The 17,625-nt window shown below is 41.3% G+C and overlaps 2 protein-coding genes across 4 annotated transcripts in view; one reads left to right on the forward strand and one right to left on the reverse strand.

The window, feature by feature from the left end:
• The first annotated feature begins 260 nt into the window (after positions 1–260).
• On the forward strand, positions 261–11,510 carry ptrh2 (peptidyl-tRNA hydrolase 2). Its single transcript, XM_022681073.2, has 2 exons — positions 261–410; positions 10,887–11,510. Exon 2 carries the CDS (start codon positions 10,895–10,897, stop codon positions 11,402–11,404), a length of 510 nt encoding a protein of 169 aa, XP_022536794.1. The 5' UTR covers positions 261–410; positions 10,887–10,894; the 3' UTR covers positions 11,405–11,510.
• A 752-nt stretch (positions 11,511–12,262) lies between these two features.
• Positions 12,263–17,625, reverse strand: part of cltca (clathrin, heavy chain a (Hc)) — a 53,521-nt gene continuing 48,158 nt past the window's right edge. For 2 of the 3 annotated variants that reach the window (XM_049469051.1, XM_049469053.1), the window contains 2 exons: positions 13,740–13,815; positions 12,263–13,572 (listed from right to left, as the gene is read on the reverse strand). In XM_049469051.1, the coding sequence (XP_049325008.1) occupies positions 13,436–13,572; positions 13,740–13,815 (213 nt within the window). In that variant the 3' untranslated portion in view covers positions 12,263–13,435. Of the gene's footprint in view, positions 13,573–13,739; positions 13,816–17,422; positions 17,444–17,625 lie in introns of all 3 variants that reach the window. The other variant, XM_049469052.1, reaches the window with a different exon arrangement.

The raw sequence follows: 17,625 nt of genomic DNA on the forward strand, positions 1-17,625 counted from the left end.
ATAATCTGTGAGTAAAAAGTCTGTGACGAGTCTTTAGATGTGAGAGGGTGTCAGACTTTAGTCTGTTAAAAGTCTTTTCAGAGTCTTTTCAAAGTCGTGTGTATGTAGAGGTTTAGTTTACATCTGAACACAATTTGTTACGTGAAGGTTTAATAAAACTATAAGGATTTACAAAACCCCAGTGTGTTGACATAGACCGGGGGGTTAACCCCGTGGTGTGTATGATTTGTAGATCGCAGGATTTACCGCGCTTTACGGAGCCTGTTGTTGGTGATGTCATCAGTCAGAGAGGGAAGGAAGTGAAGGAGAGGAGAGGTGTGGAGCGGAGAGAGAGAGAGAGAGAGCGAGAGAGAGAAAGAAAGAGAGAGAGAGAGAGACTGCGCGCGGTGAGCGGATTCACTAAAGAACAGGCGAGTTAAGCTTTACAGTCTCTTAATTAAACTGGGTCTGGAAGAGCGCTGAGAGGAACCCGCGGTCTGGAGCTGGATTTACGGGGACACGTGTCCGCTATCGCCAGTTAACTCCAGCGGCGAGAATGACGGATTTCTAGTTTTAGTAGCTACAGACAGAACCGTCACGGATGAAACTCACTGATATTGTTTATAAGCCTGTTATAAAATCTGCTGCGGATGTATATGTTGTTTTATAATGCTGCTTTTGTTAAAGAGTTCTGTGTCCTAAGTCAGAATAAAGAGCGCAAACTGGACTTCCCAGCAACACTGTTAGCCAGCAGCCTTTGTTAATACAATGTATTACTATTTTTACTATCTGTACTAATTAATGCGTAATGCGTTTATCTGTTTCAAAAAGCTATGAGTTAGTTTTAAACTATATTTTCGAGTATATAATCATTATATTAGTTCATAGTATGACGGGGACTTTTACTTTGACAGAAAATTGTTTTGGACTCTGGCCAAGTGTTGGAAGTATCACAGTGCTCGTGTTGCTGACTGGAAGTTTGTAAAACCCTCCTATAGAAGCACCTGGACCGCATTAAATACACAATCTTTCAGAAAGGATGATTACAGCGATGTATACTGACTTCCTGATCTGCAGAAACCATTACACAGGAATTTAACATGATGCGTATTTAATGTGTTCCACTACTCATTATAAACCCTTCTTCGTGCATTCACTTTTATGAATCAGGTCTGCTGATCTGGTGCTGAGCTCTCTCTCAGTGCTGGATCTCTCTCTCTTAGTGATGGATCTCTCTCTCTCTCTTAGTGCTGGATCTCTCTCAGTGCTGAAGCTCTCTCTCTCAGTGCTGAATCTCTCTCTCTCAGTGCTGAATCTCTCTCTCTCAGTGCTGAATCTCTCTCTCTCAGTGCTGAATCTCACTCTCTCAGTGCTGAATCTCTCTCTCTCTCAGTGCTGGATCTCTCTCTCTCTCAGTGCTGGATCTCTCTCTCAGTGCTGGATCTGTCTCTCTCTCTGAGTGCTGGTTCTGTCTCTCTCTCTGAGTGCTGGTTCTCTCTCTGAGTGCTGGTTCTCTCTCTCAGTGCTGGATCTCTCTCTCTCTCTCTGTTCTGGATCTATCTCTCTCTCTCTCTGAGTGATGGATCTCTCTCTCTCTCTTAGTGCTTGATCTCTCTCTCAGTGCTGGATCTCTCTCTCTCTTAGTGCTGGATCTCTCTCTCTCTTAGTGCTGGATCTCTCTCTCACTCTTAGTGCTGGATCTCTCTCTCACTCTTAGTGCTGGATCTCTCTCTCTCAGTACTGGATCTCTCTCTTTCAGTGCTGGATCTCTCTCTCAGTGCTGGATCTCTCTCTCTCTCTCTCTCTCTCTCTCTCTCTCTCAAATTCAAATTCAAATGGCTTTATTGGCATGAATTGTAAACAACAACTGTTGCCAAAGCAAACAATTCAACAAATACAAAAATAATAATCAAATTATGACAAAATTGAAGGATAATAAATAAATTACAATATGTGAGAAAAAAAAAAAATAATTATAATAAGAAATAAATGTACATATAGTTTATGCAATAATATATATATAATTATATAAGCAGGGTTGTTTAGTGTAGGGTGGGGCTCTGGTTTCTCAGGGTGTGGCAGTTGTGTACATATTTAGCAGATAATCCAACACATTCTGGAATCTCTCCTAAATACAGTCTGATCAGATCTTCCTCTGTTATTAATCTGAGCGATGGGATGGTGGATGTGATGTTCTGTAGGAACTGGAGTCTGAGCTGGGTGTATTTAGAGCAGAAGGAGAGGAAGTGCTGCTCGGTTTCTACCTGCCCGGAGCTGCAGTGATCACACACTCGCTCTGCTCTGGGTCTCCAGTGTTTCCTCTGTCTCCCGCTCTCTATCTCCAGGCTGTGGGCACTGAGTCTGTACATCGTCAGCGTGTGTCTTTCTCTGGGTTTTTTAATTTTAGTCAGGTAATCTGCGAGGGTGTATTCTCTATTTAATGATCTGTAACATTCTAATTTATTAATGGAGGAAATTTCATGAAGCCAGTGATTAATATAGTCTGATTGCTGTGTTTTGTGGATGGTTTGGAGGTGTGTGTGTTTGAGGGTGTAGCAGGTGGTGGTGTGAAGGTGGTGGTGGTGTTTAATGTGTGTGAGAGGGTCTGTTTCTGGGTGTGTGCAGGTATTGAGGTATGCTGTGTGGTGGTATGAGTCTGGGTGGGATTGGGACAGGTGAGAGTGGAATTTTAAAGCTCTGGTTATGATGGATAGGGAGAGAGGAAACTGGCCGAGCTCTGCTCTGCACGCCAGGTTCACCGTGCTGCGATGGACTTTTAAAATTTCTTTGCAGAATTCCAGGTGAAATTTTTCTATTGGATTCTTGTCCCATGATGCGTGTCCTTGATAAATTTTAGGTCCCCAAACTTCACTGCCATATAAAAGTATGGGTTTAATAATATAATTAAATATTTTTTGCCAGATTTGTATTGGAAGATTAAATTTGTTTAGGGATCTTTTGATGGTAAAAAATGCTTTTCTTGCTTTCTCTACCAGTGCATTCGTAGTCTTATTAAACCTGCCAGATGCACTTATTACCAGGCCCAGGTAATTGTAGTCCATACAGTGCTGTAGAGTTATTCCTCTGAATGTAAAGTGGAATTTAGATTTTTGTGATCTGGCTTTTTTTTGGAAAATCATTATTTTGGTTTTGTTGATATTAATGTCTAGGGCCCAATCTTGACAAAATTCTTCTAATATATTTAAATGTTGTTGTAAGGCTTCTGCTGTTGGAGCTAATAAAAGTAAATCATCTGCATATAATAGGAGTTTTATTTCTTTATCATTTAATTCAAGACCTAAGTTTGGATAATTTTCAAGGGTTGTAGCCAATTTGTTGATGTATATGTTAAATAAAGTTGGAGATTGATTACATCCTTGATGCACTCCACGTCCTTGTTTAAAAAAATCTGTTCTTCTGTTCTCAATTTTTACTGCACATTTATTATCATTATATTTGGATTTAATTAAATCATAAACCTTCCCCCCTATACCAGATTCAAGTAATTGGAGAAATAGTCCATTGTGCCAAATTGAGTCGAATGCTTTTTTAAAGTCTACGAAACAAGCAAATATCTTCCCTTTGGTTTTTTGATGGACGTGTTTTTGAATGAGTGCATCTAAGGTGTAAATATGGTCTGTGGTTCGGTGTTTAGGTAGAAATCCAATTTGACATTTTGATAGGGTATTATGTTCTGTTAAATATTTTAATAGCCTGGTGTTTAGTATACTGCAGAAGACTTTGCCTAAATTACTGTTTACACAGATACCCCTGTAGTTATTTGGGTCAAATTTATCACCATTTTTATAAATTGGAGTAATTAGACCTCTATTCCAGATTACAGGAAAAAATCCACAATTAAGTACTAGATTAAAAAGTTTTAGTATGGCCAATTGTAATTTGGGACTGCTGTGTTTTAACATTTCGTTTTTTATATTATCAATTCCGCAGGCTTTTCCTTGTTTTAGTAATTTAAGTTTTTCCTTTAATTCCTGTATGGATATGGGGTAGTCTAATGGAGACTGATTGTCTTTTATAGCTGATTCTAATGTACTGAGTTTTTCAGTGATGGTATTTTTGTTTGATTCATCTGGAGTTTTATAAATGTCTTCAAAAAACATTTTCCATATTTTGCTATTTTTAATTGAGGTATTTTTAAGATTGGTTGTTGTAATATTTTTTTTCCATAAATCCCAAAAATAATTTTCTTTAATAGCTTTTTCCATTTTACTACATTGGGTTTCTGTGTATTGATATTTTTTAGTTCTAATTAATCGTTTGTATTGTCGTAATGTTTGAAAATATTCTAGTCGCAATTGTTGGTCATTTGGGTTCCTGTGTTTCCTGTTGGCTAAATTTCGTAATTGTTTTTTGGATGTTAAACATTCCTTGTCGAACCATTTTTCTTTTGGTTTTTGTTTCAATGTTTTGGTTATTAATGTCTTTAGATTTGACTTTTTAGTTAGTTGGTAAAAAATTTTATTTAGGTAATCAGTTGCCAGATTTATGTCTTTTTTGGTAGCTTGATAGTGTGTTTGAATAAATGTATCTAACATTTGTTTAATATTTTCAGAGTCCAGTGCTGTTGTGTAATTTGTGGTACTTTCTTCTGTCCATTTGTATGGTTTAGGGAGAGGGTAAGTGTCGGTGTCTGGGTCGTGTGTGTTGGTGTTAGTTGTTGATTTTTTCAGGTACAGGACGGTTTGGCAGTGATCTGAAAGATATAATTGTGGTAAGACTACGAATGCACTGATATGTCCTGGATTGATGTCTGTGATGGCGTAATCTACCACACTGCTGCCCAGTGCAGAGCTGTAGGTGAATCTGCCCAGCGAGTCTCCTCTGGTTCTGCCGTTAAGGATGTACAGACCCAAGCCTTTACACAGCTGGAGGACGTGTTTTCCGTGTTTATTAATTACACTATCATAACTTTGTCTCTGAGTGGTTATGCTTGTGTGGCAGTATAGGGTTTGTTTATGTATATTTGTTGTTTTATCTATATCAATAAAGTCATTTTCTCTTGCAGTTCTGGCATTGAAATCTCCACATAGTAAAATATAACCTAATGTCTGGTAATTATTTATTTCACTTTGAAGATTTTCAAAAATGTCTTCTGTGTAATAAGGCGAATTTTGAGGAGGTATATAAATAGTGCATAAATATATATCTCTATCATTTCCTAATAAGTTCTTGTTTAATTTAATCCATAGATAATTTTTATTATTTTTTAGAAGAGTTATGAATGATCTATATTCTTCTTTATACCACACAAGTATACCACCTGAGTTTCTACCATTTTTAATATGGGCATGTTTTGTGGGGGGTAGATATAGTTCTATGTAATTATTCGGACAGGAAGAATTTGGATGGTTATCCCATGTTTCTTGTAGAATAATTAAATCTCTATTATATATATTATTTATAAAATCTGGATTTGTAAACTTTAGACCAAATGTTGACGAGAAAGAACCTTGAATATTCCAACAACTAATTGAAAAGGAAGCCATCATCAGACTCCACTTGGGGACACATTTAAAGTTTTTGCCATTTTCCGGACTGACTGACCTTTATTTCTTAAAGTAATGAGGGCCAATCATCTTTCTTTAGTATATATAACAGCAGGACAGCCCATAGCATCACTTCCTTCATCATGCACGAACTGCTGACACACTTCAGCCACATGAGGTATAGCACTGTCCTGCATCAGAAGGAACCCAGGGCCCACTGCTCCAGCATATGGTCTCACAATGGGTCTGAGGATCTCATCCCGGCACCTAATGGCAGTCAGGGTACCTCTGGCGAGCACATGGAGGTCTGTGTGACCCTCCAAAGAAATGCCTCCCCACATCATTACTGACCCACTACCAAACCGGTCATGCTGGAGGACGTTGCAGCAGCAGAATGTTCTCCATGGCGTCTCCAGACTCTGTCATGTCTGTCACATGTGCTCAGTGAAAACCTGTTTTCATCTGGGAATAGCACAGGGTGCCATTGGTGAAGCTGCCAACCTTGGTGTTCTCTGACAAATGACAATTGCTCTGCACAGTGTTGGGCTGTAAGCACCAGCCCCGCTTGTGGACGTCGGGCCCTCATACCATCCTCATGGAGACTGACAGTTTGAGCTAAAACATCGATATTAGTGGCCTGCTGGAGGCCATTTTGCAGGGCTCTTGCACTGCTTCTCCTGTTTCTCCTTGCATAAAGAAAAAGGTAGTGGTCCTGCTGCTAGGTTGTTGCCCTCCTACGCCCCCCTCCATGTCTCCTGGTATCTGCTCCATGCTCTGAACACTGTGCTGACAGACACAGCAAACCTCTGTGACACAGCTTTCATTGATGTTCCGTCCTGGATGAGCTGCACTAGTTTAGCAAATTCTCTGGGTTGTAGACTCTACCTCATGCTACATCTGTGGTGAGAGAACTGACTAAATGCAAAAGTGACCAAAACATCAGCCAGAAAGAATACAGTGCCTCTTATTTTTACCTGTTGTCTGTTCCGTTTGCACAACAGCCAGTGAAATTGATTCACAATCAGTATTGCTTCCTAACTGGACAGGTTGATTTTCACAGAAGTGTGGTTGACTTGGAGTTACATTGTGTTGTTTAAGTGTTCCCTTTATTATATTGAGCAGTGTAGTACATCTCTAGAGCAGGTGCATTTATTTAAATGTACTTGTTAGTAGGGCTGGGCGATATGGATCAAAAACTACATCTCAATATTTTTTTCTGAATTGCTATATATGATATATATATCTCAATTTTGTTCATCCCATAAGGTAATATCAAAAAGATGCTTACAAAGCTACATGTTTCAAATTTCATATAGGTACTTTTATAATTAAGTGCCGTATCCTGTATATTAGCCTAGCAGTTCTAGAAGCATTTTATATAATCAACAACTGAAAGTCATTTCAAATTATACTAATATAAACACACACACACACATATATATATATTTATTACTATTATTTTATTTTTTTAACAGTTCCTCAAATTAAATCTGTTTTTCCACTTAAAGTAACCTGAAAACAAGGGATATGTAAAAAAAAGAGCTTAAGAAAAAAAAGAGCTTAAGAAAAAGTAATCTGGAGGGTATGGAGAAAGAAGGCCTTCTTCGCATGCCTCCCATGGAGCCCCTGGTAGCAGCACACCTGCACCCCAGCCACTCAGCAGTCTCCAGCCCCACGCTGCTCTCCAAAGCAGACCGCTTTCAGTCCAGCATGACCGATAGGGCTTATAAAGCGGTCGCCCTGTCTGTGAGAGCCCTTAATGCCATCTCCATGCTTACAGTCTACCAGGCTGAGCTGCAGGAAGACATGTCACCCACGCCAGGCTCACCTCAGTGGGAGGAGATTTGTGTGATCACGGATCTCTTCCTCCGTCTTCAGAGATGTGCGGTCCAAGCGGCAGGCAAAGCCATGGCCACTATGGTTGTCCAGGAAAGGGGCAGGTGGCTAACCTTAGTGAACCTTTCAGACAGGGAGAAATCGGCCATTCTGGATGCATCAGTTTGCCCAGGGGCATCTTTTGCTCCGCTCTCGCGCTGATGCAGAAGCGGTGCAAAGAAAAGAAAAGGGATGATGAAGCGCTCCAGCTGTGCCTACCCAGGAAATCACAGCCTGGCCCTCACTCTACTTTCACGCAGGTGGCGGCCCGTCAGACTGTCAGCTTTCGCATCCCCAAACGGCCGAAACCCCAGCTGGACAAGCTGGGTCAAAGCAGAAGCGCTGAAAGTAAGTCTAGGAAGCCCCAGCCACCCCCACAAGCTGCCCAGCCGCCCTCCAACCCACCTATGCGGATAGTGAGGAGGCAGAAGAAGTCAGCCTGATGGGTATCTGGCGCCAGGATTGAGCCAATCTACCCCCCGTTTAGCTGGCTCCCCTCCCCAATGTTCAGACGGAACGCAGTTCAAGTGCTCCCGTATGTTCTGTTTCCCTGCTTTCTGGGCTAATAAGCATCACACACGCTATCTTGATGCGGCCGTGTTGCGCATGCACAGTGCACGGCATTTGCAGTTGCACTCCGCTTCCGCTAGAGGCCGCGAGCGCCCCATAGCTGAACAAAGGGAGCACATCCGTCTTATCTCGCCAGGTGCTCAGAGCAAAGCGAAATGTCTGCAGTTCAACACTCAGCCTCCCCGTTTCAGGGGTATTGTTCATTCTCCAGCCCCAGGGGAATCGGCTCACGTTCTTTAGGGGGAAATTTCCCCATTCCTGAAGAAAAGAGCAATGAGAGTAGCATCACCCAGACAAGATTGGGGCATGTTCTACTCCCGGGCATGATGGCCTCAGCTATAGACGTTGTCCCTCTGGACCGCAGACTGATTTTATGGAGCAGTGTCTAACAGATTTGGGAGCGTTACGGGACAGTAACGCTGGACCTGTTTGCGTCACTAGTGAATGCGTACTGCTGTTTCACTCGCCGCACAATCAGAGTGCCATTCTGGGGGTCGGTGCTTATCCACGCGAATGGATGCACACACTGTTGTACGCGTGTCCCCCGATAACATTAATCTCCCTGACTCTAGCCAGAATAAGAGAGAGAGGTCTGACTGTTATCTTAAGGGTTCCACATTGGCCAGACAAGCATTGGCTGACGGCAGTCACACAGCTTCTCCAGGGCAACAACTGGCCCCTCCCACTGACTTAGGCGGGGGGGGGGGGGGGGGATGTTTCATCCACACCCGGAGCGCCTAGTTCCTTAGGTCTGACACGTGAGTGGTTTAACTTAAGTGTAACAGGCTTACCGCCTAATGTTATTAAAATCATTCAGAGTGTGAGGGCCCCCTCCACTAGGTCCCTCTATGGAAACAAATGGGGGGTGTTTGAACAGTGGTGTTCAGATAAACTTGAAACTCTGTTTCAATGGTCTGTGGGAGTTATACTGTCTTTCCTCCAGGACCTGATTGATAAAGGCAGGCCTTTCTCCACAGTTAAGATTTACCTCGCAGCTTTTGCTTTGTGCCATGTGGGATTTGAAGGGAAAACAGTAGACAGCATCCTTTAGTGTGCCGCTTTAATGAAGGGGGCACGGCGGTTGCTACCAGTCTCCAAACCCTTGTCTCCATCTTGGGGTTTGTCCTTGGTGCTTGAAGCCTTGTCAGCAGCACCTTTTGGACCTCTGGACCAGGTAGACTTTAAGATCCTGTCTTTTAAGACAGCACTCTTGTTAGCCTTGGCCTCAGCTAAACGCGTGAGTGAGATACATGCATTTTCTGTGCACTGCACATGTATGCAGTTTTTGCAGGGGGATACAAAGATATGTTGCATCCAAACCCTGCTTTTATTCCCAACATCATTCAGCCTTGTCTCCCTTTGGAGCTGCAGACATTTTATCCACCGCCTTTTACCTCACATAACCAGCAGTGGTTAAATGCACTATGTCCTGTGCGAGCGCTGCGTATCTATGTGGATAAATCTAAAAGCTTTAGGAAGAGTGATCAGCTTTTTGTGTCTTGGGCTAAGCCGTACACAGGGCGAGCTATTACTAAATAAAGACTATCGCACTGGATTTCAGAAGCAATCGCTTTGGCATACACCAGTAAGGGGCTAGCAGTCCTGCCTGGCATCAGGGCACACTCCACGAGAGGCATAGCGACCTCATGGGCGGTCTTTAGTGGCCTTTCTATTCAGGAGGTGTGTGCAGCGGCGAGCTGGTCCTTGCCTCATACATTCACCAGATTTTATAATCTGGACATAACAGCACCTACTATAGCACATGCGGTGCTGAGCGCCGGCTCGGGGAACACTCAGTCTCCACTGTGAGGCTTAGCTGGTTGACAGTGTGTTCAGGCAGGCTTGTCTGACAATACGGGAGTTAAGATATCCCATAGTGAGACACTGAAACGAATGCTTGAAAGAGAACTTAAGGTTACTTGTGTAACCCCGGTTCTCTGATAGCATGAGTGAGGTGTCTCACCAGACCACCCTCCTTGCAGCGTGAAGCGAGAAAGAGGTGTGCCTGTTTTTGAATGAGGAGGTGACGCTGTGCCAGTGTATTATATACGGGGGGTGGGAGCACAAGCGTCACAGCTGTAGTGGAATAGAGCTTCTGAGGCATACGCGGAGGGGGCGTATCCCATAGTGAGACACCTCACTCATGCTATCAGAGAACCGGAGTTACGCAAGTAACCTAAAGTTTTCTGTAAATCTGGACTGAAACGGTGTCAGGTCTATTCTCATACCCATGTGAAGCAGCTGATTGGTCAGTTCAGGTTAGAGAGAGTGTGTCTGCTCTAAAGATCAGTGTTTAGTTTAGTGGTGATGCTTCAGAACATCAGACGTGCTGCTGTTTGGCTGAAAAGTCGTGTTCTGCTGTCACTGTGCGTTTTTACAGAGAACAGCATCTGAATGAGCTCCGTATCTCTCCTCTGTGCGCGCCACACTTTATTTAGAACGCAGGCGATTGGTCTTTGAGATTCCTGCACTGCAAAACCTCCGTTAACAGCTAGTAAAGTTCAAAATGAACCCTGTCGAAAAATACTAGTTCTCAATAGTTGACCAGGTCCGCCTATTACTAACCCCCGCTCTACAAAATACCTTACTCTGCTGCGCATCTGACTTGCTCAATCCAAACCATCTGGAAATTAGCTGTAATGTTAGGTTTCCCTCTGCCTGACTGCGGTGGGGGAGGGGTAGTGTGTTTAGTGAGGGAGGGAGGCGGGGCTAGGTGAGGCTGTACAGAGAGACCCAGCGGGAGAATTGACGGGGCTCACTGTAACGCGGCGTAGTCTATATCTATATACACAATATTGTCTGGACTTCTATCGCATATGAAAATATATCGATATTTTTTAAAACTCGATATATATCGCCCAGTCATACTTGTTAGGTCATGGCTTTATTTTCTTGTATAGGCAATGTGTCTAATGTTCTAATACCTGATACTACATCTGTTTTTAATTCTGCTAGGCATCAGGATGGACTCTTACAGCCCATTGGCCTTGGGCATACTAGCTGGGGTTGGTTGTGGACTCTGCCTTGGATGGTACCTTCGAGGCCGGATCAGCAGACCCGCTCGTGACCTGATGGCAGCTTGTGGAAATGCCAGTGAAAACTGCATCATGGGTGAAAATGGAGAATTCAAAATGATCTTAGTCGTCCGAACTGACCTAAAAATGGGCAAAGGCAAAGTGGCTGCTCAGTGCTCTCACGCTGCAGTGTCCGCATACAAGCAGGTCCAGCGCCGAAACCCTGACCTTCTGAAGCAGTGGGAATACTGTGGTCAGCCCAAAGTAGTCGTCAAGGCTCCGGATGAAGAGTGCCTTTTAGAACTATTGACCCACGCTAAAGAGGTTGGGCTGCCCGTCAGCCTTATTCAAGATGCTGGAAGGACCCAAATTGCTCCAGGTTCAAGGACAGTTCTTGGCGTTGGACCAGGACCTGCAGATCTTGTGGACAAAGTAACAGGACACTTGAAACTATTCTAGACACCTAATTGATAAGAGATGTGATATGCAAGATTGTTCTAGTTCAAGTTCTATTGTGTTTTTAGATCAAATGCAATATATATTAAAACGGCATTGTAACACAAGATTTTTTTCAGTTTGACTATTTATTTTAAGAAGCATGTAATCACTGTTTCCATTAATACATTTTTGTTTGCATTGTAAATGTGTATGTACAACTATGAGTCTTAGCATCAAAAATGTTAAAACGTACATAGTTAGCAGAGCCCTGGATGAGTACTTGTTTGACTGCAGCTTTGCTAAAGTCCAATTACTTGTGACCACTTTAATGGCCATCACCTCTACAATACTGCAAGCATTTCAAGCATGCTTTCCCCAAAACCAGTGAAATGGATACCCTAATCAACACCTTCTTAAACTTTCTATGCTCAGAAGTGCATAAGTAACTAAAATGCTGTCCACTGGGTATAGAATCGAGGTCAAATAAAATATATGATTTGTGAGGACAAAGCCAGAGTAATTGTCTGAATCAAAACCAGGATGAGTGACTGGAGTAACAGAAGCCACTTAGTGCAGTTTACACAAGCCGGAGTAAAAGTAATTTGTAGTTATTTATTTTATGCACATGTGTAATATGTGCATGATGTATAGAAAGTAAAGCAATTTTTTTTTGGAAAATGTCGTTTACCCAATATGTCTAACATTTCTTTAAACTATAAGGTAAAACTGAAAGAATTGCATGATTTATACTTTTTAGATTCTCTCTGTACACTTTAAAGAGGTGCTTAAAACCACATGATGGCCAGCCCATCCACACAAACACACCCACCCACCCACCCACAGCAATATAAGGAGGGGGACATTAGTAACACACACAGGTCTGTATAATAATTCTCTTTAATTATCCCTCTAAATGGAATGGTACCACATGAAGAGCACCACTCACTGCACATGATAAGGTTATCTGTCTGTAATGCGCAGAAAATCTGATTTAGTCAGTAATCCAGTCAACGTATTTACATTCACTTGTGTTTACATGATTCAGGCAATCACTGGATTTTACTCTGCAATCAGCCAACAATCAAACATTACTGTCACACCACAGCTTCTGTAATCATGAACCCACTTTACTGGCAAATACAGTATTTATTTATTTTCATGGTTTCTAATAGATGCCCTTCACACATTTTTCTCTGTATTGCTGCAAAGACGGAGAACAGCTTTTTGCTGAATGATCATCTGTCTCATCCAGTTACAACTGCATGCCAATCTACGTACTTAGAGTATGCTTTTACCACTTAAATAACTGCAGATATAATTGACGATCAGATTGTCTGTAAATAGCAATGGGGCTTGCTGACTTCTCTGTAGTAATCTGCATACGGTGGGAATTTAATCACTTTATAAATCATTATTTAAAGGCATTAAAATATTTTTTTATATAAGGAGATCGCCACGCTCCCGTGTAGCTCATAGTATTATACTATTTTTAAGTAGTGTTCATTCATGGAAGTGGCAGTCAAATACTTTGGAACACTTCACTGTTCTCAGAATAAACAACGCTTAAATGCATTTTACAAACAAACTGAACAAGCTGCTCACACACCAAAACGAGATACTATATTAGTTATCATCTTTTGACTACAGAGTGCAAATCAGACACTTCACAAAAAGACTTTTATTCAATAGACGAGTTGCTCTTCCCATAGCGTTCTCACGATGGACATTAACCATTTCCCTTCAAATTAAATGGAAATGTTGGAAAATCAAAAAGACATACATGGAATGTGGGGAAAAACATATTTCTGGTGATTTAAACATTTCATTTTCTTTGAAAGTACAGAAATAAAACAAGTCCTTCATGACAGTGTAAAGGGAAATTAAAAAAAAAAAAACTAAATTAAAAAGTATAACAATAACTTTGCTCATATATCCTGCAGGGAGTAGAGGTGGTGAGGAGGGCTGGTGAAGAACTTTGTGGGAAATGGATGAAGGGGGTTGGGCTGGGGCTGAACCAAGCATCAGCATTTTCAAGGGGTGCAGGGGTGGTCTTTACATGCCGTAACCAAAGCCAGGCTGAGCTTGAGGAGCCTGGCCATAACTGGCTGGTGCTGTGTAACCGTAGCCATAAGCCTGCTGTGGGGGAACAGGTACACTGGGGCCTGCAGTCAGCATCAGCTGGGGTGTGCCTGTGGGGGGGGGGGGGGGGGGGGGGGGGGGGGGAGACAAACAAAACAATGGATTTAAGACTCTGTCATTCACTTCACATCACATGTGGTACATGAGGTACATGCCTTGCTGACTGTTATATTAAGGCCAAATACGAGTAAATATAATTAAAGTAGCAGCTTTTTACCATAAACAATGGGCTGCGTCTCTGTTGCCTGCTCCTCCTGTTTCCTTAAAGACTCCGAAGTCTCCAGCTTGTCCACCTTTGAATAACGAGAAAAGAGAATCTAATGAATCTTAATCTGTTAATAGTTCATATAATTATGCTAAAACAGGAATTCTATTCTTATTAATGATGTGATTAATACTAAATGCAACAACTGATTAGTGGGGCCACGCCCAGCAACAACTTATTAGGTGCAATCCTAATAATATTTTCAAATAATTTAGCAAAAAAACATGCATTCAGATCAGCAGGGCTGCAGACCAGAGTCCCATCTCTCTAACTACACTCTACAGATTCAGTATGTAGAGAACCAAACCCATCAGGCAATCAATGCAAAATAAATACTAAAAAGTAGATCTACTTTAAATTTAATTGAATTGTGATTAATGTGTAATCATCACAGTAATTTGAATGACAGTTTGTGATGTTCTTTCACTGTTGAAAATTGCATTTGAAATGATCGTAAAGCTGTGAAGTGCAATTTTCATGACCTCTCGTCTGTCTTTTTTTTTTTTTTTTCCCCCAAGCCAAAAGTAACTGGACGATGCTTTCACTATTTTCGCGACCAGTTATGAGTCACTGCATGATCTGCATATCTGTTAGCATGCAAGCTAAAAGAAGTAGCACAGGCACGTCTACTGTGATTGTTCTGTGGTACAACAATTAATTTAGTTTAAGAGCAACAATGCAATAATATTTCTGGTTCGTGATAAATGGTAGAAATAGTTTCTATTGAAAAAGAATAGTAGTAATAAAAACAATAGTAAAAAGCAAGTGATTTTATGAATTTTATGATTTTTAAGCATGTTTGTAGGTTCAGTTTGCTACAAACATTGGAATAAGTCGTGAGTTTATTCATGATAGCACTCTGTAACAAGCCTGATAATCCTAGAGTGATCATTTGCATGAAAAATCAAAAACAGTCCCAAAGCACAGAAGAGCAGGCACGAGTCTCACAGAGTAAGACCTTACCAAGGTGCAAAATTAATAAATAATTATTCAAATAAATAAATGTTGCATTACCAGGTATTCATACACAATCCATATTAATAGGTCACCCAATCTGTACCTACAGTTACAACTCATTCTGTTAGGCTCCCCTCTCATATACATGCACTAGCTACCAGCCACAACACAAGCCAACACAAGCCCCTTCCAGCCTCAACTGGGATCCCTCTTCACTGATGGTTGGAAGAGCGCATAACTGGCAAAGCAACACCTGGGCTGCAGTCAGTAAAGGTGTCATTCGTTGCAGGTTTACTGGCACCACAGTGTTTCAGAGGGAAAAACACAGATACACTGTCATTAAATGACTTTACTGATGCAAACCAAAAATGGCCAGTTACATTACGAATTTAACTGTTCTTCAACAATAAATACATACAATAAAAGAAGCAAGTCAAGTCCCCCCTCACAGTTGTCTTGCACAGCCACTGTGCAGCTATTAATAAACAGGTTAATGCCAAAGCACATTCAATTCACAACATGTTGCTGTTGTGCACATGTTACTCACTGTCTCTCAGGCTGTCAAGTGTTGCTACATATTTTGCAGCGAGGGGGGCGGTGTTACCCTCTCCCAGAATTATTCCTAATTTTTCAGTTTCTGTAAATTTTTCAAAATTTGGAATCAGATCTTTAAATCTGTCCATGAATAATTCTCTTGTTTCTTTAAATTTTTCACATTTAAGAAGAAAGTGGAGCTCTGTCTCGACCTCACCTGTCTCACAGTGACCACACCTCCTCTCCTCTCTGGGCAGCCAGGAGCGTTTATACCTGCCCCTCTCTATAGCCAGGCTGTGGTCACTGAGTCTGTACCTGGTCAGGATCTGTCTCTGCTTCGTATCTCGGACAGTCAAGAGATACTCTTCTAATTCATACTCTGTTTTTAGGGCCCGATAGCATTCTAGCTTGTTTTGGGTTTGGATTTGTTTTCTCCAATGTTCCAGATAATCACTCTGAGTGTTTTTGGTGATGTGCCTGATGTTGGGTTTGGGGGATGAAGCAGTGCTGGGCTGAGGCTGCTGATTGTTAGGATTTGTTAGAGGGTTAATAAGCCTCAAGACCAGCTGACTGAGGGAGCTCTTTTCAGGGTTCAGTTCTTGGCTCTGTAGCGCCTTAAAATGCAGCGTGTCACTGGGACTCGTCTTCAAGTGCATCCAAAAATTTAGGGATCGTTTTTGGATGTTTATTATTAAAGGGAATCGGCCTAATTCTGCCCTGCATGCAGGGCTTCTGTTGGATGCTTGTCCCATCTAGTGTAGTTGAGTTCACTGAGTGGACCCCAGACCTCACTCCCGTACAGCGCAATGGGCTGGATCACACTGTCGAATACTTTACACCAGATTGGAATGGAAATGTCAATATTCTCTCTCTCTCTCTCTCTCTCTCTCTCTCTCTCTCTCTCTCTCTCTCTCTCTCATGTGCTTTTCAGAATCAGCCCTGTCCTTCTACTCAGCAGAATTATTACACAACCTTTCTAACTCTTGCTTTTTTCTCTTTCTTTCCTTTCTCTTTTCTTTATCCATCTCATTTACATGCATCAAGATGCCTCCTAAGGTTTCTTTCACTTAATATAAGGGAGTTTTTCTTTGCCACTGTTGTCCACACAATAATTGGCATCTCTGTGGTGCTGCTCATAAGATACATAGAGCTGTTTTTCTCTGTAAAGCTGCTTTTCGACAACTTTTGTTGTAAAAAGCACTATATGAATAAAATAAATAGCTGATATGTCTGGTGCTGAAAAGAGCTTACCTATTGAAACACTTGTGATATGATTAAACTTCATTTTATTTACTAAAGCCAAAAAAAACACCAATCGAAAATATTGAGGTCACAAACAGATGGACGGATATTTTCCTTCAGGATTGTCTGGTAAATATTCCTGGTTGCATCCATTACATCAAATTTTCCAGCTGCCCCAGACCATCACACTACCACCACCATGTTTTGACACTTCAAAAAGTGTTTCTTCTTCACAATCGCCTGACCTAAACCTGAGATGGTGATTTGAGGTGATTTGAGATGAGCTGGATCTTCACAGTGTGAAAGTAAAGCAGCAACTATTGTTCAGCACCTCCAGAAACTCCTTTAATCAAAATACTGAGAAAACTATTCCAGGTGTCTTTCCATCATGAAGACACTGAGATTAAAACACCAATATTGTACAGATGTGTCCTCAAAGATAAAGTATATAACATATTCTGGTTTGTTTAATACTTTGTTTACAAAATAATTATGCGCTTGTTCCTGTTTTGCTTTAATGTCTTCAATATTAAATTTACAATGTAAAAAAAAACACAAAACACAAACACATGACCCATATCGTTTTTTGAACATTGGTCTGAACAGATCATGATCATGTTCCACTGGCTGACAACTGAGCTTATCAGAGACAAGTCAAGCTCACTGGCTTTTATTTGACATCAAACTGCAGGTAAATTATGCCTAAACAAAAACATCACCCAAAATAATTATGAGGCCTGTTGCCTCACTATTCTATTACTGAAAACCTCCCATACCCAACTGTGAATCGTTTTATTAGCAACAACAGAAAATCATGCAGCGTCTCAAAAACTCATGTCACCAGGCTGAAAAAACAAAACAAAACAAAGCAAAACTTCAGAATGATGAAAAAGAATCTTCACCTTCTCTTTAATTGCACCAACCTGAAAGAATATTTAAGAGTTAAAACTTAAAAATGAAATAAAACAAATAAATTACACAATTTTCATAACCCATATGGCCTGGAAGTAAAATAATCACAGAAACTCATTTATCTAAACTAGGGATGCACCGATACCACTTTTTCCATATCGATAACAATACCAGCTTTTCATGGTATCTGCAT

This window comes from Astyanax mexicanus, chromosome 20, assembly GCF_023375975.1.
Source record: "Astyanax mexicanus isolate ESR-SI-001 chromosome 20, AstMex3_surface, whole genome shotgun sequence".
Taxonomy (NCBI): Eukaryota; Metazoa; Chordata; class Actinopteri; order Characiformes; family Acestrorhamphidae; genus Astyanax; species Astyanax mexicanus.

Coding starts and splice junctions, on each gene's coding strand:
- ptrh2 (XM_022681073.2), top strand. CDS start 10,895: ATGGACTCTTACAGCCCATTGGCCTTGGGCATACTAGCTGGGGTTGGT.